Source organism: Sus scrofa, chromosome 9 (assembly GCF_054392235.1).
Source record: "Sus scrofa isolate SSC_HxYL_T2T_F1_AM1 chromosome 9, Sscrofa_HxYL_maternal_Yorkshire_Landrace_v2.0, whole genome shotgun sequence".
NCBI classification, from domain to species: Eukaryota; Metazoa; Chordata; class Mammalia; order Artiodactyla; family Suidae; genus Sus; species Sus scrofa.
The window spans coordinates 52269258-52290981 of record NC_139391.1 but is presented as its reverse complement, the minus strand read 5'-3'; the positions used below and the strand labels follow the sequence as shown (position 1 = coordinate 52290981).

General features: G+C 54.8%; 1 protein-coding gene across 3 annotated transcripts; it reads right to left on the bottom strand.

Annotated features, from left to right (window-relative positions):
- Positions 1-376: 376 nt before the first annotated feature.
- On the bottom strand, positions 377-16495 carry ROBO3 (roundabout guidance receptor 3). 3 transcript variants are annotated; one of them, XM_005667463.4, is made up of 28 exons: positions 16142-16495; positions 12817-13143; positions 12355-12512; positions 11790-11910; positions 11562-11700; positions 11143-11270; positions 10695-10819; positions 8808-8979; positions 8275-8480; positions 7977-8058; positions 7509-7674; positions 7160-7326; positions 6531-6652; positions 6114-6339; positions 5780-5901; positions 5338-5509; positions 5065-5250; positions 4318-4341; positions 4188-4230; positions 3840-3979; positions 3372-3566; positions 3066-3204; positions 2682-2894; positions 2143-2294; positions 1925-2035; positions 1575-1742; positions 919-1106; positions 377-633 (listed from the first exon to the last, which is right to left on the bottom strand). In XM_005667463.4, the coding sequence occupies exons 1-28, from the start codon at positions 16299-16301 to the stop codon at positions 622-624; spliced, it is 4164 nt and encodes a 1387-aa protein (XP_005667520.2). In that variant the 5' UTR covers positions 16302-16495; the 3' UTR covers positions 377-621. The 3 variants fall into 3 exon arrangements, 2 of the variants coding, with proteins under 2 accessions (XP_005667520.2, XP_084832646.1); XM_084976520.1 differs by lacking the exon at positions 4318-4341 and having other exon boundaries at positions 4188-4248; XR_014815535.1 differs by lacking the exons at positions 377-633; positions 919-1106; positions 1575-1742; ... (4 more) ...; positions 3372-3566; positions 3840-3979 and having other exon boundaries at positions 4318-4454.
- Between the last annotated feature and the right edge of the window lie 5229 nt (positions 16496-21724).

Here is a 21724-nt window from a genome sequence, read left to right as displayed (position 1 = left end):
ATTCTCTCTTGCATTCTTTTCCCACATAGATTATCACAAAATATTGGGTAGAATTCTCTGTGCTGTACAGCAGGTCCCCATTGGCCAATCATTCCATATACCTCCATGTGCACGTGCCAATCCCAAACACCCAGCCCATCCCTCCCCACCCCACCCCAACCTCCACCCCACCCCCATCCCCTTCGGTAACTGTAAGTTTTTCAAAACCTGTGAGTCTTGTTTCTGTTCTGCAAATAAGTTCATTTGTATCCCCCCCTTTTTTTTTTAGATTTCTCACCTACTGCTTTTGACAGAAGAAATTCAAATGATATACACACATTCACAGCCCCCTTTCTCCCCACCGACCTGCCCAGAACCAGACAAACAGGGCCCAGGATTCTGATCAGACTCTTTTTAATTGTCTTTCTTTATGAATGGGTCTCAGATAGCAAGGGAAGAGCTGGCTCTCTGGCTTCTAAGTCAGTTCCTCAGGGAGCCCCACGCATCATTGCCGAGAGGGAAGAGACTACTCCCTGCTCCTCTCTGCTCACCCCCTCTTTCACCAGGGGGATAGGTTCCCGTCCAGGCTCCTGGCCCAGGGACAAGCCCTTCCCCATGGAACTTCTGGTATTTCATCAAAGGTCATCTCGGTTCCTAGAGAGAGAGAGAGGGCGAGAGGCTGGTTTGCAAGGCCTTGGCCGGGGCAGACAGGCCGCAGTGGGGATCTTCCTCTTTTCTCAGCAGCCTCTCTCCTGATCCAGCTCTCCTATAGAGCTCAGGCCCCTCCGTCATGTCATTGCGTCTTCACCCTTTGTCACTTGTTCTCCAGGAGTCCTCCCTTCTTACTCACTGGGTCTCCTGCATCTGACATTTCCTCCACAAGCCCCCTCTACCTCCCTGTTTTTAATCATCCCTTGGCCCACCCTCCCCAGCCCCCACCTCTCCACGTTTCTGTCCTCCTGGCCTTTGGCTCTGGCTTCGGCTCCGACTCCTACTCCGTCCAGGGCCCCGGGAGCCCCGAGAGCTGCCAGAGCCCCTGGAAGAGTTGCTGCCAGCTGTGGAACAGGTGCTGGTGCCCTGGCCCCGGGATAAGAAGCTGGGTCGGCTGTAGGGGAGCCAGGCCTCCTCTGCAGCACAAGAGAGAAGGGCAGTCGGGACCAGGCAGGGAACAAACTTCACTGCTTGGCTCCTGTGCCACCCCAAACACCAGTCCCACCTGGAAGAAGAGCTAAAGGCAGACCATCCTGACAAGAAGCAGAGTGCCAGCCCATGGCCTTGACCTAGCACATGCTCAGAAACCCATGAGGAACTCCCATGCAGAGAGGGCCTTGGGAAAACTGGGCAGAGAGCCCAGCTCTGATTCTTTTCTCATCTGGGCTTCACTCCTGGGAAAGGATACAGTGTGGGAACTTGGGGTTTTGCTCAGAGGGAGCTACAGAGACAAGTATCTTTGATGAGGATCTAAGGCATGAACACAGCTAGAGGTCTGGCGTGAGCTGAATTGAAAATTACTGCATCAGTGGCACCATCTGTATTGTACTACTAGGCTCCAGTCCCAAAGCCCAGCTTCTTTGTGTAGCAATGCCCCTCCTTACCATCCAGGTGGGGGCCCCTCTGGGCCCCCAGGGGCCCAGCCTGCACCATCCTCCTTTCTCCACTCTGCTCCCGCTCCCGTTCCAAGGAGGACATGCTGCCTGCTGCTCGAAGCCCCACAGCCCAGCTTGCCTCTTCCTCTGGTGGTGGCAAGGGTGGTGGTGGCAAGTCTGGGGAGAGACCTGTTTTCAGCAGAGTCTCCTGCTTTCTCCCAGTCCCTCTCCCTGGCACCAAGAGGCTGCCAACAAAGTGCCCAAGATTTGGGTTCACTTGCTCCCTCCTCCAGCCTGCTGAGCTCACCCTTGCCTGTCCCCCTTACTGTCACCATTTCCCAGGCTCATGGGCCCCTCACCACCCGGGCTGTGCTCCCGTCTGTAGGGAATAGCCTTGGGTTTCTTCCGGATCCGGGCACGAGGTCCGTGAAGTGGAGGAGTCATCTCCCCAGGCACCTGCAGGGCTCTCCCTGAGGAGAGGAGTAAGAAAAAAAGAGGGTCCAGAAAAAGGTTTGGGGATGAAGGGGAAACAAGCTTTGGGGGGACGAGGGGTAAATTGAGGTCTCCACAGACTCACCTGGAGCACTGCTGGCTATACCAGGGACAGGGCTGGGGATGAGGTGATGGGGCGCTGTGTGGCCAGCACCTGGGCCAGCAGGCCTCCCCTCATGGCTACCCAGAGTGGGCTGGGATACACTGAGAGGGGAACTTGGCCCAAGGGGCACCCTCCTGCAATGACATGAGGCCTCGTTTGTTCACTCAACAAACATTAAGTGCCTACTGTGTGCTAGGCACTGTGCAAGACAATCGACCTAATATTAGATGAATAAAATACATCCAACCCCTCACAAGGCTCCCAGGCTAGTGGAACACAAGGAAAGTCATCTCTGAAATGCCCCAGGAAGCATGCAGAGTCACTCAAATGGAGAAACAGTCTGAAGGGAGCAAGAGGCCGTCAGCCTCACATTTCTCCCCAAATCACACTTCTCCCCAGTACAGCCGAGATCTCCATACCCCAGATTCATCCATTCATCCATTCATCTGCCCATATATTCATCCACTGAATAGATAGGTACAGAAGGCCTGGAACATGCAAGGTACTGTATACCTCCCTACCTGGGCATCTGGTGGAGATGGGGAATGTCAGTGGGGGGCCGGGGAGGGTCGGGAGGTGAGGGGGTGAGAGTGGCTGTGGACTGCTGTCCATAGGAAGGTGTGGGAGAGGGGGTTTCCGCTCGGGACAAAGGGACTAAGCAGCCCCCGCTGGAGCTGGGTTCTGCCACGTGGCTCCTCTCAGGCACTGGTGGGCACCACTCCTCTGGCCCTGAGCTGGAGGCAAAGAGGCAGCAGGGTAGTGATGACTGAGTAGCTTCACACATCCCTTTGGCCTTCCGTTGCCTTCCTCCCTTCTTCTCCCGACATCTCCACCTTGCCCCTGACCCTGGACCCCTAGGCTGGTCCCACATATACAGGGCATCTGCAGGCAGGGTGCATCCTTACCCGCCCTCCAGCTCCTCCTCGGGCCCCTCTAGGCAGCCCAGCTCACAGGAAGGGGGTGGAGGTGGCAGGGCTTCTGGCCAGCTGAGGGAGGGCATCTGTACAGGTTTTCCCAGAAGCTTTACTTTGCCTCCCCTGGCTCCTGAGGAGAGCAGGGTGGGGACACATCAAGAGGTAGGCAGAAAACAGACAGAGGTGAGACATGTCAGAAGGAAGTGCTGGGCTAGGTCCCCGAGGGGCAGGGTGGAGGATACTCTTTGGGGAGACACTGCTCAGGGCCAAAATAGAAGTTAGGAACTGCAGTCATACCGCTGTCCCCCTCGCTCCATTCTGGAGGAGCATACTGGCTCCAGGTGCCTGGCTCCCCTGAGGGATGTGGGGGGAAGCCCCCGTGGAAGGTCTGCAGCTCCTCTCCCGCTGGGTCAATGGTGCTGTAGACAGGACCCTCCACAGGGGCGGCCGTGCCCCGGGCCGTCTGAGCCAGGTAAAGGGAGATCCCTGCTTCTGAGGGGGAGAAAGAAGAGGCCCAGGGGAGGAGACGGGCAGAGACAGAAAAATAGAGGACAACAGGAGAATGGAAGGCAAAGGAGATGTCTCTTCTTCCCAAGTCCCAACCCAGGAAAAAGGTTAGGCATGAGAGAGGCTCCATCAGCTCACAGCCTCCCAAGGACCCGCCAGCCTCAGGAAGGCTCGGCCTGCTTCAGTTTGCCCCAGTAGGTCCAGAGGAGAAGGTGTGGGGCCTCCAGGAATGCCCCTGAGGGAATCAGAACTCCTCACCATTGTAATATCTGTCGTCAGGATCAGGATTGCTGGGAAAACAGCTTCCCCTGGGTTCCTGCGCTGAGGGGCTCCGAGATGGGTGGGGCCACGAGTCTGCCAGCCATGGATAAGGAGCAGGGCCAAGGCCGATTGGTGGCCTGAAGAACAGCAGGTGGACGTTGGGAGAGAGCCTGAAGAGGCCAGCGAAGTAGGGAGGCTGGGGTAATGGAAGCTGTGGGACAGTGATGGCGAGTGTGGGGGTGGGAGGAGGGAGAGCCAGCACCAGGAGGCAGTGAGGCCTAGGGGGTAAGGGAGTGGTCTCTCCAGGGAGGGGATTATCCTTGGGAGATGAGTTAAGAGAATTACCTGGAACTGGCTGCTGACAGGCCCTCTGAGTGTGGGAAGGACACTGGGGGGGGGGGGGAGACTGTGAGAAGCGCCCCTACTGGGGGTCTGAACACCCCCTCCCAGGGGTGGGGGGGCAGAGATGGCTCACCTGCAGGTGTGTAGGCAAAGGAGGCTTCCGAAAAGAAACCCGTGGGAGAAAGAAGGGAAATGGGGGGAAAAGTCAGAATATCCATATTCTTGTCCACTCCTTGGCCCTGGTCCCAATTCCACCACTCAGGCTGTACCCTGGACCAATACCATCAAAATTCCTAGGTGTGTGGCTCAGGCATCCATATTTTTCTAAAGCCCCCAAGTGATTTCTGTGCAAAATGAAGATTGGGAACCACTGATCTAGGAGACCTTAGATCCCTCCAGACACGCCCTTCCCAAGGAGAAGCGGAACTCCATCACCTCCTTTCCATCCAGACGCCACCTCACAATTTAACGCTAGGGATCTTCGCCCTATCCCTCCGGCCAGCCCCTAGTCTCCAGGCCCAGGAAGGGAAGGCTGGCAGCAAAGCCTGCTACTGCCCAGCACATTTTAAGGGCCATTATCACCTCCTCTTCGCCAACTCAGGTCCCGCCCAGCCCCCTTCGGGCCCGCCCCTCCCCCGTCCCCCCTCCCGCCCTAGACAGCTCCAGATTCCCCCGTGGGCAGCTCCACCCCGTCCTGGGGGTTGAGCTCCTGTGCGGACCCTCCTCCTGACTCCACTCCTACTCCCTGAGATGTCGAGCCCCATCCCCTCCCTCTTTCTCTCCTTCCAGTCTCCCCCTCCCTGGGGGGCGGGATCTCCAGGCTCCACCCACTCCGAGGCCCTCCTTTAGGTCCCCAGAAGTCCCCGGTCCCGGCTCTCACCGGTATAGTGACTGAGCTCCTTGCGCTGCCTCCGGCGCCGGTAGAGGGCGGCGCAGAGCCCGAGTAGCAGCGCCCCGCAGGCGGCGCCGCTGCCCGCGAGGAAGGCTGGCTCCCGAAGCACCCGCGCCAGCCGCTCCGCCAGCCCCGGGCCCACTTCGAGCCCAGGCTCCAGTTCCGGCGGGGACGCTGTGGGGGTCAGATAGGTGAGGGGAGTAGAGGCACCGCTACCCCCAGGATCCCCCTTAAATCCCGGCCCCGCCCTCCCGGACTCACGCAACAGCACCGACACCGGGGCACTGGCTACGCCCACGCCCGCGCTAGTGGCAGCGGCGACCTGGGTCCGGTAGAGGAGACCGGGCAGCAGCCCCCGGAGCACCGCCGAGCGCGCCCAGCCTGCCGCGGACCGGTTGAGGTGGAAGCGGCTCTCATTGCCCAGGCACCAGATCTGGAGAGGCCGAGAGCCGGGTTTAGAGGGTCAGAAACGGATTCTGGCCTCACGAGTAAACTTGGAGCTCTGCATGGTAGCAGGGGCTTAGCCAGGCGTAATTCAGCCTGGAGGGAACACTCCGAAACTTCTCTCCTCTCTTTCCCCCAAGTTCGTGCCCAGTCCCAAAGCCAGAGTCCCAAAGCTCTCTCTTCCTTAATCCTAGCCCCTCCGTCCCCCTCTCCCTCCACTCCCCAGCCAGCCCACCCGGTCCCTTCTCAACCCCTGCACCTGGTATTCCTTGATGACCCCATTTTGCTGGGAGGGGAGCGGAGGTTGCCAGGACACAGTGATACTGCTGTTGCCTTCACCCCCCAAGGCCACTGCCACTCCCTGGGGGGGACCACTGGGGACTGGGCCAGGGTGGAGCATGGTGAGAAGGACACAGACAGTCATTGCAAGCTGCCCCTCATGCCCCAGCCTTTCCCCTCCAGTTCTAACATCTTGGCAAACTGAAAAGCATACCTCCTTCCCACCCCCTCCTTGCTTTCTGGGTGAGGCTTCCTCCTCCCCGACTCCCTCCTCCCTCTTGTTCCTCCAGCAGCTCTGGGCCCCACCCCCTTACCCTCCTCAGGAATGCTCCTGGTCACAAAGGGGCTTTCAGCCCCCAGCCCCTCTTGGCCTTGAGCTTGCACCTTGATCTGAATTTGGGTCCCTGGGGGGAGTCCTCTTAGCACAGTACTTTGCTGGCTTGGGGACTGTAGGTCCAGCAATGTCCAGCTTCCCCCATCAGGACCTGCTACCCTCCAAGAGACTCGGAAACCTTGCACCAGCTGGACTGGGCCATCTACCTGCAGGAGACAGGACCAAGCATACTAGAGCCAGAGGGTGGAGCCACACAAGTCCTCCAGTCCAGCCCCTCCTCCCCTCAGCCCATTTTCTCCAGCCACTCATCCCCCCCACTCTCCCATAGCCATTCATGGAGCCTTCTATGTCTCCATCATCATCTCCACCCCTAACCTCATCCCTACACTACACTCACAGTCCAGGACACCTTCAGGGTCCGGGGCCCAAGGACTATGGGCTCCTGCATCCGCACAGCCACTTCAGCTAGGCCCCGCTGGCCTCTCCATGGGTCCTCCACTGGCCTGGATGGGTTGCTGTCTATTGATCAAAAAGCCCACTCAGCAGGTGCCACCAGGGACAGGGAGGCAGGACTGAAAGTGAGCATATGTCCCACCTCTGTCCTGCCCCACAAACCACTTAGTACTCCAGAGCACATCCCAAGGTCAGGAGCAGGCTGGCCAGGAGAAGAGCTTCCAGAGGTGAGGCAGGGTGTCCAGCTAACAAGAGTATTCTGTGTAACTACATATGCACCATTTAAAGGGCTTACCCCCATCTCTTATATGGTGGTCCTTCAAGGTTCCTTCTAGTCCTTATAATCTGTATTAACTCTGGATAAAAGGCTCAGAAGTGAGGAGCTATCAAGATGACTGAATCGATCTCCCTCTCTTTCTCTCTCTTGTTTCCTCAATGAGAGGGAAGCATAGCCTCCTGTTTCAGGCCAGGCCACCACGGCAGACCCAGAACCAGACAGGTGCCATGGTTTGGGGGGAAGGGGCAACCTGCAGTGTTGCACACCCACAAGCCAGGGACCCTGACCTTACTCACCTAGGGTGCGGACGGGCTCAGAGACGGGGCTGGGCTCGCTGAGGCCCCAAGCTCCCACAGCCCGCACCAGGAACAGGTAGATGGTATTGGGCTGCAGACCGCTGACGGTGTGGGTCTCCAGCTGCACGCCATCTGCCACTGTCCGCCAGGTGTTGCCAGCAGCTTGGCTACCGCAAGAATGGGGTGACAGCTGTCTGAGCCATTACATCCATTCTCTGTCACTCCCTATGACCTCCTCACCCTTGGAGATGGAACAAGAAGACCTCTCCCACAATAGCAACGACTATTTAAGAACATAGGAGCCCTCTCTTGTAACTTTCCAGGTTTACATGCCAAACTTTCTCTATACCTGAAGGCCTCTATCACATAAGAGGTGACTGCGGCCCCAGCTTGTGGGTTGGGCTTCCAGGCCAGAGTGATGCTGTTCTTGGAGATCTCCGTGACCACCGGCTGAGAGGGAGGCCCCGGAGGGCTACTGGGTTCTGTAGGGGGGTCTGGTGATCCTCCCCAGTCTTCTGCAGTGAGGAGATAATCTTTAAGTAGAAGGATGAGAAAAAGATGGCCCCAGTGTAGCCTGCCTCCTTCCCAGAGGAGCTATGGAGCTGTGACAGTGGTGAGGGAGAAGAGGGGATGTAGGAGCTAACCCCTGCTCCTGTCTGCCTCCCAAGAGCAACACTTCTGTCCTCCTCCTCCCTGCCACCATGATCATGGCATTTGGAAGCTAAAATCAGTCCTGGGTTTGAGGAGGTACTGACTACCTTTGAAGCAGGTTTGGAAAAGGCTGCTGGCCAAACAAGGGAACAAAGGAAGAACTCACCCTGCCTCCTAAGCCAGCCACTCCAGGTGGCCTCTCCCGTGGGACTCTTGGCCACACAGCTGTAGAATCCCATGTGCGTTTCCTATAGGAGAGGGTAGCAGACTGGCAGACCGGGAATGGAGCAAGGGAGGACGAGGGGGTGGTCATGGGTACACAGGAGGATGGAGAGGGTGCTGTCATTCTAGGTGGCCTGAGAGCAGAAGGGCAGAGATGGAGTTCAAGTCACAGCAGGTACTAGAGCTGGACATGTGGACCACGTGGCCATTCTCAGTTATTGGGCCCCAGGTGCAAGACTCACCTGAACATTGGTGATGTACAGGGTACCATTGGCCATTAGGTTGAGCTGGACATCATCCCCCTGCAGCCACTGCCCATCCTTCAGCCATTGGACACTAGGTTGAGGGTTTCCAGTCACTCTGCATGGCAGCCACACAGAGGAGCCAAGAGCCAGTGTCTGATTGGCTGGTCCCTGGAGGATGATGGGAGGCAGCCCATCCAGGGAGGCTGAGAGAGGAAGAACTTGGGCATCTCAGGGGAGGATCCTGGGTTCAGGCAACCAGCCCCTTGTCCTCGCCTTCACGTCCCCTCACCCAGATATCAGAGGGGTTTCCATAACCATCTGTTGACTCTGCCTGGGAACAGCCATCTGTTAGTGGCTTCTGTGCCTGATTTCCAAATTTCAAGGATGTGTCTCAGGAACACATCTCTCCCAACGCAGACGTAATAACATAGACTCCAAGAAAAACAGCTCTCTTTAAACCATTATTTCCTTCCAGGCCTGGAAGGCCATTTCCTTCCAGAGCCTTCCAGACCTATTCCCCAGGCACGTACCTCCTTTTACCTCCAGCAGAGCCTTGGCCAGGATGCTGCCGGCCACACTGACAGCCTGGCACACATAGTAGCCAGCATCCCCACTCTGCACTTCAGTGATATTGAGCTGGCCTCTGGGAGAGACTGAGAAGCGCCCCGTGGGCTGAAGTGACTGACTGGGGAATAGCAGGGCCTGGGGACAGAGCAAGGAATGGAAGTGGGAATGAAAAAATGGGCTGGCATCTGGCAGGGAGAACTCCCATTCTCATCAACCCCAGAATCCAGAGATTCCTAGGGTTCTAGTTCATACTCGGTCTCCAGCTAGTTCTGTGACCTTGGGAAAACTAGTTAAACCTATTCACAAGAATAAGGGGATTTTATTAGATGATTTTAAGGTACACAACCCAGCTCTACTAGTTGGAAAACTGTGAACAAGCTATTTAACGTTCCTGAGCCCCAATTTCCCCAAACTTGACTTTTTTTTTTTTTTGCCTTTTTGCTTTTCTAGGGCCGCTCCCGAGGCATATGGAGGTTCCCAGGCTAGGGTTCTAATCAGAGCTGTAGCCACCGGCCGACACCAGAGCCACAGCAACGCGGGATCTGAGCCGTGTCTGCAACCTACACCACAACTCATGGCAATGCTGTGTCCTTAACCCACTGAGCAAGGCCAGGGATCGAACCTGCAACCTCATGGTTCCTGGTCGGATTCATTAACCACTGAGCCACGACGGGAACTCCAACCCAAACTTGACTGTTAGAGTATAGTTTTTGAGAATTAAGTCAAGTAATTAGCTGAAACTCTTTCAGTACATTGAATGATAAATGTTAAGTACCACCCCCTTTAATGTTTTACATCAGATACAGGGAACCTAGGGAAGCAGGTTTGGGTTTCAGGATAATAGTTCCAGGATAAATGGCAACATGCTGAGCCCCTGACTGAAACTTACTCTCACACTCTACTACCATCAGCATTTCGTGCATTTAATAATCTAATTAAAATGCAGCAGTCATCAGTGCTAGAAAAGATGTTGGAAAATTGTGCCTATGGATTTGGAATAATGTAGTGGGTGGTGAGTTGCTTGGTTTCCCAGAGGGATGGGGTTAATCAGACTTTCCCACCCTTCCCTTCCAGGGCATTACTTATGTTGTAACATCAGTTCATGGTTATTCCAGTAGTATATTTTGTGCTAAGGTTGAAGGGGTGACTGTGAGCTCCCTCTGGTGGAAGTCCTTTGTAAGTAGAAGAGCAAGTGATTATTCTACCCTGAAGAGCTTTGGTACAGAACCGGCTTTCCAGAGCAGAATGTTTTGTGGGTGGTGGTGGTTTTTTGTTTTTTTCATTTTTTAAAGGCTGAACCCACGGCACATAGAAGTTCCCAGGCTAGGGATCTAATTGGAGCTACAGCTGCCGGCCTGCACCAGTCACAGCAACACCAGATCCAAGTGGAGTCTGCGAACTATACCTCAGCTCGCAGCAATGCTGGATCATTAAACCACTGAGAGGGGCCAGGGATCAAACCTGTGTCCTCATGGATACTAGTCAGGCTCATTACTGCTGAGCCACAGTGGGAACTCCCACAGCAGAATGTTGAAGCCCAGGTCCCAGGTGTCTGAAGGAGGGATCTAATTGGATCTGCTACATCCTCAGGACAGCCTTGCCCAACACAGAGAGATTCTCCAGGTCATTACCATAGGAGACTGTTCCCTGCCTCCTAAACATATTATTACCGTATGTTCCAGACCTTTTATATTCATTATCCTGTTTAATTTTTCCAAATAACCTGCCAGGGTTTCTGGGAGGACCAAACGTAAGACAGAGTTCCAGAGCGAGGTCTGCAGAATGTGGGGAGAGGGAGGCTAAGACCCAGAGGAGAAGCAGGTGGGAAGGCCCTGGAGTTGGCCACCTACCTGGCTTCCCTCCTTCTGCCAGAAGATAGCAGGTGGGGGGTTTCCTTTGGTCTCGCACTGGAAAGCCACACTCTCTCCAGGAGCCACCATCTGGTCCTGGGGCTGGGTCACCAGCTGGGGCGGGACTGGGAAGGGGAGGGGAGATAAAGGAACAGAGAATCAGAAGTACTAAGCAGCGAGGGGGAGGGAACCATAGAGGGAAGCTCAAGCTTGGCTTTCTCCTCCTTCATTTCTTTCCAGAAGTCTCGGGTGACCCACCCATCCCTCCCACTCCATCCTTTTGCTTCACTCTCCACTTCAGCACATCCTCCAGCTTCCCTATCTCATCCTTGCTGCAGGTGGTCCCATGTCCCTGGTGACCCACCCGTATCTTCCACTCCATCCTTTTTCTGCATTCTCCACTTCGCCCCAACCTCCATCTTCCTTTATCTCACTGTGGGGCCCTCACCGTGAACACTGAGGGAGCTGGAAGCTTCCGCACGGCCCACGCTGTTCTCCGCCACACAGGTGTACGTGCCCTCATCTTCAGCACTTACACGGCTGATCCAAAGGCTGTGGTCGCTCCGGATCTCATACCTGCTCCACTCCCCACCCCCAGGCTGGGTTGGCCACAGCTACAGACCCCTTCTTGCTCCCCCAGGACAAACAACAGGATCAGGGTACATAAAAGACCTTGGCAGAGACAGATACTGGTACCCGTGGACCCATGAATGGAGGTGGGTACTGCTGAGGGCAGGGGCCACTGGCTGTGGGGAACAGAGTTCTCTGTGTCAAGTGAGAGATGCCCCCCCTCCCCAGTTTTCTAGGGGTTGGTATGTTCTTAAGTTGGTTGGGTGTCCTTATAGGCAGTAGGAGGGGGCTTCTCACCTCCCTGTGGGCAGTTCCCCATCCTCCTTGCGCCAGCTTAGTCGAGGTGGGGGATCTCCCTGCACCTCACATGGGAAATCCACAGGGGCATCAGCCAAGACCACCTGATTCACTGGTCTACGCAGGAATGAGGGACGCTCTGTGGAGAGGGAGTGAGTGGATAGTCAGGGGGTCTGCACACCTACTGACTCCCCAGGCTACCAGAAATCCAAAACTCCGTGTGCCTACCCAGGACCACAAGTTTGGCTGCTCCACTCTCCCGTTCTCCTGCCATATTGGAGGCCACACACACGTACATCCCTGCATCGCTCTTGAGCGTGAGTGACATCATCAGCTTCCCTCCACGGATCTGCAGGAAACTTTGCTCCTTTATAGCCATCAAAGCATATCTGTTTATTGGATCCTCATACCCAGCCAATGAAGAAGACCCACTTATGAGATCAGAAATCCTTGAGGGATTTGCCCAAGGTGGGGGCTCAGGTGCATTTCTTCTCCCACAGCCCAAACCATCTCCACCCTGTTCCCACAGCATCATGTTCCCCACCTTCCTGTACCAACTCCATCCTACCCCTGCTGATTTATCCCCATTCACTAGCCGACTCTCAGCCTCTGGTCAGCTAATGCCCCAGTTTTAAGTCTCCTGTCTTATCACTTCCAGGACATTTTCCCTTGCCCTTCTAAGACCTTTAGATTCAGGTCTTCCTCCTTGAGGCATGTCCCAGACCCATAGCCTAGGTCCCTGGCCTTGACCCTGGCTCCCAGGTCTATCCCCAGCCATGGCCCCACCCCTCACCGTGATCCTTCCCTCCTCCTCTTTGAGTCTAGCACCGTCCTTCTTCCAGGACACGGAAGGTTCCGGGTGGCCGCGGGGGGGTACGCATTCCATTACTGCTGGCTCCCCCACTGCCACCACCAGGTTCCCTGGAGACTGCCGGAAGTCGTCACGGAGGACTGGAGAAAGAGAGAAAAAGAGAGGGAGAAAGAAGAGGAATACAGAGTGTGGGTCGATATAACTGGGTGAGGACACAGGAGCATGTCTTGGGGAGAAGTGGATCATCGCAGACCGGAACTCCTCTCCAGCTGCAGCAATACCAGGCCCACGTTCTCCTCTGGCCAGCGCGTGGGCATTAGAGACCAAAGATCTTGGTCCCAAAGGAAGCTGCTGAAAAGGTTGAGATTGCAACTGGCTCTGGAGAGGATTACCCGGTGCCCTCCCGCCTCCCTCAGGCCCGGCAAGCAACCAGGAGACTCCTACCTGCCACTTCTAGAGAGGCGTTTCTACTAGCCGCTGCCCCCAAGTAGTTGCGCGCCACGCATGTGTAGACACCCTCGTCCGGCCGCGCGCGGCGCCCGTGCACGATGCGCGGGAAGAAGAGGGCGCCGCTGGGCAGCAACAGGCGGTGCGCGCGCGGGTCCTCGCGCGCAGTGGCTACGCGCGCCCCGTTCTTGTACCACTCGATGTTGGGCCGCGGCCGGCCCTCGGCGCGGCAGGGCAGCGTGGCCGGCTCTCCTCGCGAGACCAGCAGATCTGGCGGCTGCTCCACGATGCGCGGCATCGCGTCCTCCGGCCCGACCCTTGACCCTAAAGGTAAGCGGGAGGCGCAGAGCACTCAGTCCCGGAAATTGGGGAAGATATCGAAGTTCCAGAGAGAAAAAGAACCCCGCCTGCCCACCCTCTCTCTGTGTAAGATCGTGTATCTCCTAGGCAGAGCCCCGGACGTTCTCAGGCTGGAAAGGAGATGCCTAGGGACAGGCAGATCAGTTGAGGATCTGGGACACAAACTCCTGGGCCCGCTAAAGACATAGCCTCCTCTCCTGCCAAGTTGGAGTGCAGAGTGACTGGGACACGGCTTGGCAAGTAGTTGGAGCCTCTAGACGACTGGTTTTCCGTTTCTCTACGCACTGGTTCACAGTCACAGATCGTCTTTGATCTGTGAACAGTCGTAAGTGGTGCACCAGAGCCACACCTGGGTCTATGCCTCTGCAAGGCCTCTGCCCGGGACCAGCAAAATGAAGACTGTGCCCCAGCCTGGGGCGGGGGTGGGGGTGGGGTGGGGGTGGAATTCCCTTAGGACAGAGAAGTGAATGGTCTGGGACCTGGGACTAAAAGGGGTTCTTAACCTGGAATCCATGAATGCGCACAGTGCCCTTCTTACTGACACCCCAGATACTCAGGTTTCAGGGTTCTGTGAAGTAACAGGACTTGAACGCAAATGGGGGTGGAAAAGTGAGTAATCTTACTTTTCTGGGTGGACATAATTTTCAACATTATTTACAGGTTGATGTAGCCAAGAAAAGCTAAGAATCATTGAGAGGGGAATTCCTCTCCTTTCCTTGGTCACGCAGACCCGTTCACCCGCCATGTCTACTCCTGCCCATCACTTGGCCTACAGACTTCTGCTTGCTTCATCTGCAGTCAGTTTGGGATCCAAGATACTGGAGCTGTTTGTGCCTGCTCACACCCACCGGCTTCCTCAAAGGTGGATTTGTAACCCGCAATGACCAGTAGGTGTCGCTGTCGCCTCGTGTAACCTGGTGTCCTTAAACAACCAGGGACCATCCCGCGCTACCTCCCTTCCCCCGCCCCTCCCACCCTGTTCCAAAATGCTTTGGGACCTCTCACTTCCAGCCTCTGTGGGGAATTGCGTTTCATCTCCCAGCCTCGAGTGTTAGAAGTTCTAATGGAGCCAAAGCTGCACTGTTTGCCCAGTGCTGGTGCTGTTCTGGGGAGAGCTTATTTAATTGGTTGGGGACATGAAAATAGGCCTTCCCACTTAGGGAAGGAAGGAATTTTTCTCGATTTCCTCCCTTCCAGATGGAAATCTCTGCCTCTCACGCATCTCTTCTCCATCCCATCCCAGTCTTTGTTTAGGCAGATCAGACCCCACTTGAGCAACCCTGAGGTGGTTAAGAGCTCAAGGGAGGTTGTGGAACCACCCAGGCTGCAATCTCAGACACTGACACTTCCTTAGCTGTAAGAATTAGGGCAAATTATTGAATTTCTCTGAGTTGAAGTTTCTTTGTCTGTAATGTGGGGGCAGTGATAGAGGTGTCATAAGAGGGTAATATATGTAACGCTCTTGAGAGAAGGCTCCATGAATTTGGCTATTCTACCATTAGTTAAGAGCTCTTCCTCCTCAGCCCACCTTACTTTATTGTGGCCTCTACAGTCGCCACCTGAATCAGATTCTTCCAGGCCCCAATGTTCCCCCTCCCTCCTCCACATAACCTTTGGGTATAATGGAAATCGGTTTGTTATTGCCAAACTTTACTTTGCTTTTGTGACCACAGGGATACTATTATCCTGAGTTTGTTTCCTCGGTGGCAAAATGTGACCATCAAGGCCTTCCGTACACATCTCTTTAAGTTTTCGAGTTTAAGTGAGACAGTATATGGTGAAAACAGTCTGTAATAACGCTGAGGGAGCAGAGGCATGTCTGAGGTGCCTGTGCTTAACTGCCAGTGAATCTAGGAGGGTCAGGAGATTGGAAAATCCCAACTCATCACGAGAATTCTTATCTTCTTCCTCCTTGCTCTCTCCATACATGCCACATCCTTCTCGACGGCTCTTCCCCACTAATTCCTGTAGACACAGCTGCAGGCTCTCTTTCCCTGGAATTTCTTCCCTGTCATCCCGGGTCTCAGGAGATGCTTCGACAGCAGCTAATGAATAGCTAATGGCCATGCTAATAGGGCTCTGGGGCGCCTCCCCCAGCACCTGGAGTACCTCACTCACAAACACACACACACATAGCCCTGGTCTCCTTTTTTGCCACCAAGGAGTCTCCAGCACTAGGCTGATAGATCCGAGTGGGTGGAGACGGAGGGAGGGAGGCTGTGGCCCAACGGAGAATCAAAGGCAAAAGCCTTTGGGGAAAGGAGGTCCCGACACGGCCGGCAGGGGGCGCACTCGTGCCTCTCCCCAGGCTTGAGACAACAGCTCTCGCCGCCTTCCCGCTGCGTTAGAGGAAAGCGCGCTGTCTCAGTCATTTATTAATCACCGTAATTAGCGGTAATGACCTCGCCGCCCGCGCTGTCCACCAGCCTCAGCTCTGAGGGGCAAACTTCTAAGTTTCTCTGAATTGGTCGCTGTTCCTGTCGCCCTCTGTAGCAAACACATTTAATATTTTGGCTTCATCACCCTTGTCCTGAGAGAGTTCTTGGAAAACTTAGGATCCTGAAGGAAAACCTGTTACCTTGTTGGGTCACTGAGTAGCCCAGCTTGTCCCAGGCCCTCTGGCGACGGCGGCCCCTCCTCTACCCTCCCAGCAAGTCCGGGCCTCTCCTCTCTTACTCGGTTTCTTCTCACCCAGGGTGGCCGTGGGCGTTGGTTGGGGAAGTGAGGGGTGTTGGACTCAGCAACCATCTCCTCCCAAGCCGTCGACCTCCCACAGGATATCCCCACTCAGGTGCTCCAATCCGCGAACTTTCCATTGGTCCCCACCGTCCGGGAGGCACTGGGGCGGGGGCGGGGGGGGACGCTTGGTCCCGGACTTTGGGGTAGGAGCGCTTTGGACTACTCGTCCACGCCGCCCTCCAACCTTACCGCTATCCCTGGATCCCGTGGGGCAGGGTCTTACCATTGACGGAAGGATCGCTCGGGGGCAGCAGGCTTTGGTTGAGCGCCGTCGCCGAGGAGTTGAAGCCGAAGAACAGGTCGCTGGAGTTGGAGATGTCCCCGGCCAGGGAGTCCGCGAACAGGTTCATCTGCAGCAGCGTTTTGAGCAGGTAGCGCAGCATGGCGCGACCCGACTGATAGCGGGGCGGGGGGCTCGGAACCCAGCCCCTGGGTCTGAGACCCGCGGGCCGGGAGCCGTAAGCCCCTCCACAGCCTCTGCGCGCTGCCCCAGCCACGGTGCCGCTCTCCTCCCGGCGCGCCTGGGTACCGCGCGTGCCTCCGCGTGCCCTCCTCCTTCCCTCGTCCTTCTCTCTCCACCCCCCCAGTGCCGGGGTCCCCCGGGAGCTGGGCAGGCGGAAAGCAGGTGCCACGCCGATCACCGCGTAATTAAGGGATTAATCCGCCTCCCTCCACCCTCCCACCCCGACCCGGAAGGCTACTAGGAGGGCCAGAGACTAAAGTCGCCTAGCTAGCGAGTTGGAGTCCCCGCCCCGTGCCCCGAGTCGCGCGTCGCTTGTGGACACCGCAGGAGAGTTTCTCTTCTTTCCCAAAGCACCCAAGATAGGGATGAGGCTTTGTTGGACTTTGCCTTTCTGCCCGACTTCAAGCGAGGAATCCCTCCTTCCTTTTCCTGGCCCTTAGGAAACAGAGGCAAAGCGCCAGATTGCTCCTCTCCAAGTCCAGGCTTCCAACTTGCTCCCAGGTCCACGGGCTCAGTGGCGGGAATGCAAGCTGCTGCGGCTGTTTGGCGCGGAAATTGGGGGTGGGGGAGAATAATTAACCGGCTGGTCCAACACTTGGGCCGCAGTGGCCTGGTTTCCACCGACAGACGGGGGAATGAGATGGCGCGTCTTTACCTAGGGCCCCAGATGCCCTAATGTAGTAATTCTTGCGGGGTACTCCACAGGGATAAAACTGGAGGGGGACCCAGGCATCTTGCATCTATTTGCATGCTTTTGCATTACTCTGCTCTGACATATTTTACTGAATTGTTTCACCTTTTGGAGGAGACTGAAAGGGAACCAGAGAATCTGGGACTAAGACAAAGAGAATAATAGTGTTTCTGAAAAGGCAAGAAAAGAGGTGGGGTTGATGTGAAACTCCTGCAAGTCTGTTCAAACTTGGTAACCAAAGTCCTTTGGATGGAGGGACATCTCTCTCTCTCTCTCTCTCTCTCTCTCTCTCTCTCTCTCTCTCTCTCTCACACACACACACACATACACACAATCTCTCTCTCTCACTCACTTACTCACACACTCCTACCCAGTCCCAGCCTGCTTCTGAGTTCTTTATACCTGAAGATCTCCCCATCCAACACACACACACAAACACATACTTTCCTGGGCTGGGTATAGTGTTGGGGCGTCAGGGGTAAGAGAGACTCAGGCCTTCATATCTGAGGTAGGGCCCTGCTGATGGGTGAGTGTTGGGATTCTTGTTTGGCCAGAGGGCTCAGTGTGATAAGACCTGCCTCAGAGGTGGCTACTTCTGAACTGGAAGGAGGCAAGTGAACAGTCAAGATACAGAGGAGTGGAAGCTACAGAGACGCAGACCCCAAAGTAAGCTAAGTCAAGAGTTGAATATTTTAGGCAGGCAGCGTCCAAGTGAACTAGGAAATTTAATCAAGCTGGGGGCTTGCTCCAAATCTCCTGGCTCAATCCTCAGGGCAGCCCTTGAAGGCCTCAAATTTGATGAGTTTAGATGTCTTCCTAGCCCCTTACCTCAGCTCTGTGTGTGACTTCCCAAAGCCAGAGCATAAAGTATGGGGGAGCTGGGGCACCAGGACCACTCCAAAAGAGGCTGCGCCCTGGAGCTGTTCTTTCAGCACCTCCTCTGTCCTTGCTGGGTGAGGGCTATGGGGCCCTGGAGACAACTTGAATTGGGGTGACCTTGAGTTGGGGGAGGTGGGAGAGAAGCTAGCAGATATTATTTCCAAAGCACTGGATACTAAGAGACAGGATTTGATGTCTGACCCTTGCTCCAGGGAAAGGTTGCCTTCAGACGGTGGTAAGAGATTTCCCCACCAGAAATCAATCTTTTCAAGAATGGCAAACTCAGAAGTGAGTCCAAATTCTGTTATTTGCCAATGAAATGTCATACCCTGGACCTGTTTGCTGGTCTGTTAAGGAGAAATTGGACTCCTTGTTCTGCTCTGACACTTCAGATTCCCAATTCAGGAGTCCTCTGTTCCTGCTCCTGCTGACCTACCCAGGTCACCTAGGTTCCATCACACCAGAGGCTGAACCAGGACAGAAATTCAGTGTCCTGGCACCAGTCCTGCTCTGGGGCGGGGAGGGCTGCAGCAGACAGGAAACCGCATCCCACCATGTGGCTCCTGCCCCATCCTAATCCCCTGATTTGCTCCCGGTCGGCCTCTCAGCAAACACAGGGCCTGCCAGCGTCTAGGGGCTTGTCACCCTGTTAGCGGATTTGTTCCCGGAGACAGCGCAGTTAATTGGCCCTTTATGTGGGGATCAGGGCTATTTGCTCAGGGTTCCCTGAGCGGAGGCTGGGACTCAGCCCATGGGCAAGGCTGCTTTCTAATCCCTGGCATCCTGGGTTTGGAGGCGGGACAAATAGTGGCTCCACTCTCTTTCTTTCCGAGACACTTCTGGCCTGAATCTGCTGTCATCTTCTACACCTTACTCCTTCTCAATGCTCTTTTCCCTCTCTCCCACTTTTTGTTCTTGTTTCTCTTTGCTCTTTTCTTTTTTGTACTACTCTCTATGTCTAGAACACTCTCCCTTTGAAACAACTGAGGCTAAACACCAAAAGAGGGTGCAGCACTCAGCTGGGGTGTACCGGAGAACAAATATCTCCCAAGCACAGTCTAATTCCCAGCACCCACCCCACCCAAGGGTCCCTGGAGCCCTGGAGTTAGTAGCAAGTAGGGCAGAGAATGAGCAGAGAAGGCCCAGCGGCAATGGAAGCCCTCTCCTTCTCTCCCCCTGCCCTTTCTTTTGCTTTTAAGGGCAGCACCTGCAGCATATGGAAGTTCCCAGGTTAGGGGTCAAATCGGAGCCTCAGCTGCTGGCTTACACCCCAGCCACACAGCCACAGCAACAGAGGATCCAAGCTGCGTCTGCGACCTACACCACAGCTCACAGCAATGCTGGACCTTTAACCCACTGAGCAAGGCCAGGGATCAAACCCTCATCCTCATGGATACAAGTTGAATTCATTTCAACTGCACTACAACGGGAACTCCCTTCTTCCCTCCCCTTCTTAAAGTCAGATGGGTAGCCTGGACCCTGGCTCTGCTCCTTTTCAAGTGCAGCTTCTCTCCAGCCTGTTCCCACAGGCAGTTGTGGAAGGAGTTTGCCACCTATTTGTCTCCTCACTGCCTGTCTGTCTCCCCCTCCCCTCAACTCCACAAATGACCAACACAACTCTGGCTTCTACCTCTTACTTAGAGAGAGTAGGTAAGCCACTGCATCTATCTCCATGTCCTACCCTGTAGCCAACAGGCACTGAAACAGCACCTAAAACACTCTCAGCATGTGCACTGTAATTGGAGGGTCCTCATCTAAGTCTCCACCATATGCTGGAGAGAAAATGAGTTGGGTTCTGGGCCCCTCCCTTCTCCTGCCTCAGGAGACTACTTCTTTTCAGGATTTTATTAATAACAGTCTGCAAACAGTCTGCCATCTAGAAAGAGTAAGAAAGAGAAAAGGATGTTTGGAATGGGAGTTGGCAAAAATAAGGCAGATTAGCAAGAGGCAGGGAAGATGGGGAGAGTTGAGTCTGGGAGCTAAAGGGTAAGTCTCTTCTAATAGAATTATGACATCTGGTGGGAAGAATTGTGTGTCTGGGGGGTGGATGGGTGTGGTTGTGGGTTTTTATGGAGAGAATAGCTGTCCCAGGCCAACTTCCTTGGCCTAATGCCATCATGTAGGCCAGAGAATGTAGCAGGAATTTTCAGTGACCAAGCTGAGGGCTATATGGGAAGCTTCTTGGTGGTTCAAAGCCTGCATGCCAGCTGGTAGTGGATGAAGCTGCTGGCATGTGATTGCCCAGGAGGGCAGTCTGAAGACAACCCTCCTATCTGACACTGATTACTGCCACTGCCTCTCCCCGGTACACACATACACCCACACCCACACCCACACACACACACACACTCACACAGTTCATTTACATCCTCCCAGAGTCTGCAGCTTACTATTACTCTCTCTGCCTGGACCCCTTCCCAGGACACTGATACACATTGAGCATATGCATGTGTTTTGGTTGGGAGGGGGTGGAGCAAGGAACTAACATCTGTCCCCCACCCCTACTAGGTTATGCCTCTGAATAGGCCAGCAGGGTTGCTGGCTTCAGAGCAATGATGCCAGGGGGCAGTGACCCAGCCGGCAGGGGCCAGAGGGCCAAACAGGAGGTGGGGATCAGAGAGCAAAGAACAGGCCCCCAGCTGGAAAGCAGACAGCAGGAGCCTGCCCCCCGCAGGAACCAGGATCTGTTGGCTCAACCCCTGTAGCTGCTGAGATAATAAACCAAGGCTCCCTGTACAAGCGTGTCCCCTCATGGCCCCCCACCCCAGGTTCCAGTGGAGCAGCTGAAGGGAGATACTCTGCAACACACACCACCAAGTCCAGAAATTTGGATGCAACTGGGCAGAAAGGTCCACATCCAAGTACAAACCAAATAAAGGCTAGGGAGAACAAAAGCTTTCTTGGTTCCTTTTATTAAATTTGGTATAGAGCAAGCACTCCATAAATATTGACTTTTAGTGAATATATCTAATTAACGGTTAGTCCTCACAACAACTGCCCCTCAGAGCCCACTAGCCTCCTCTGCCTCTCTGCCTCCCCTTCATTCTCATGCCCCCTCTCTCTTCTGTATTATTTTCCTAGGGCTGCTATAACAAAAAACACTAACTAGGGGACTAAAACAACACAAATTGCTTCTCCCACACTTCTGCAGGCTGCAACTCTGAAGTCAAGAGCTACACTCTTTCTGAAGGCTCTCAGGAAGATTTCTTTCTTTTGGTTTTTTGTTGGTTTTTTGTTTTTTGTTTTTTGTCTTTTTTTTTAATAGGGCCACACCCACAGCATATGGAGGTTCCCAGGCTAGGGATCCAATCAGAGCTGTAGCTGCTGGCCCACACCACAGCCACAGCAATGCGGGATCCAAGCCAGGTCTGTAACCTATACCACAGCTCACGGCAATGCCGGATCCCTAACCCACTGAACAAGGCCAGGGATCGAACCTGCAACCTCATGGTTCCCAGTTGGATTCCTTAAGCACTGAGCCATGACGGGAACTCCAGGAAGATTTCTTTCTTGTCTCTTCCAGCTTGGGTGGTTTCTTGCAGTCCTTGGCATTCTTTGGCTTGTAGATGCATCACATTCATCACATATCTTTATGTGGCCTTCTCCCCTGTGTGTGTATGTCTTATCAGGATACTAGTCATTGTATTAGGGCCCAACTTTTTTTTTTTTTTTTTTTTTTTTTGCCACACCCATGACATGCAGAAGTTCCTGGGCTTGGATTGAACCTGAACCGCAGCAGCAACCACCAGAGTCACAACAGTGACAATGCCGGA

Bases quoted from the DNA above. Each gene is read 5' to 3' on its own strand.
- ROBO3 (XM_005667463.4), bottom strand. From the start codon at position 16,301: ATGCTGCGCTACCTGCTCAAAACGCTGCTGCAGATGAACCTGTTCGCG. The intron at 7,327-7,508 runs GTATAGAGAAAG...TTCTTGCGGTAG, and splicing joins TATGTGATAGAGGCCTTCAG to CCAAGCTGCTGGCAACACCT. The intron at 4,231-4,317 runs GTGAGCCATCTC...CCCCCCCCCCAG, and splicing joins CTTTGCCTACACACCTGCAG to TGTCCTTCCCACACTCAGAG.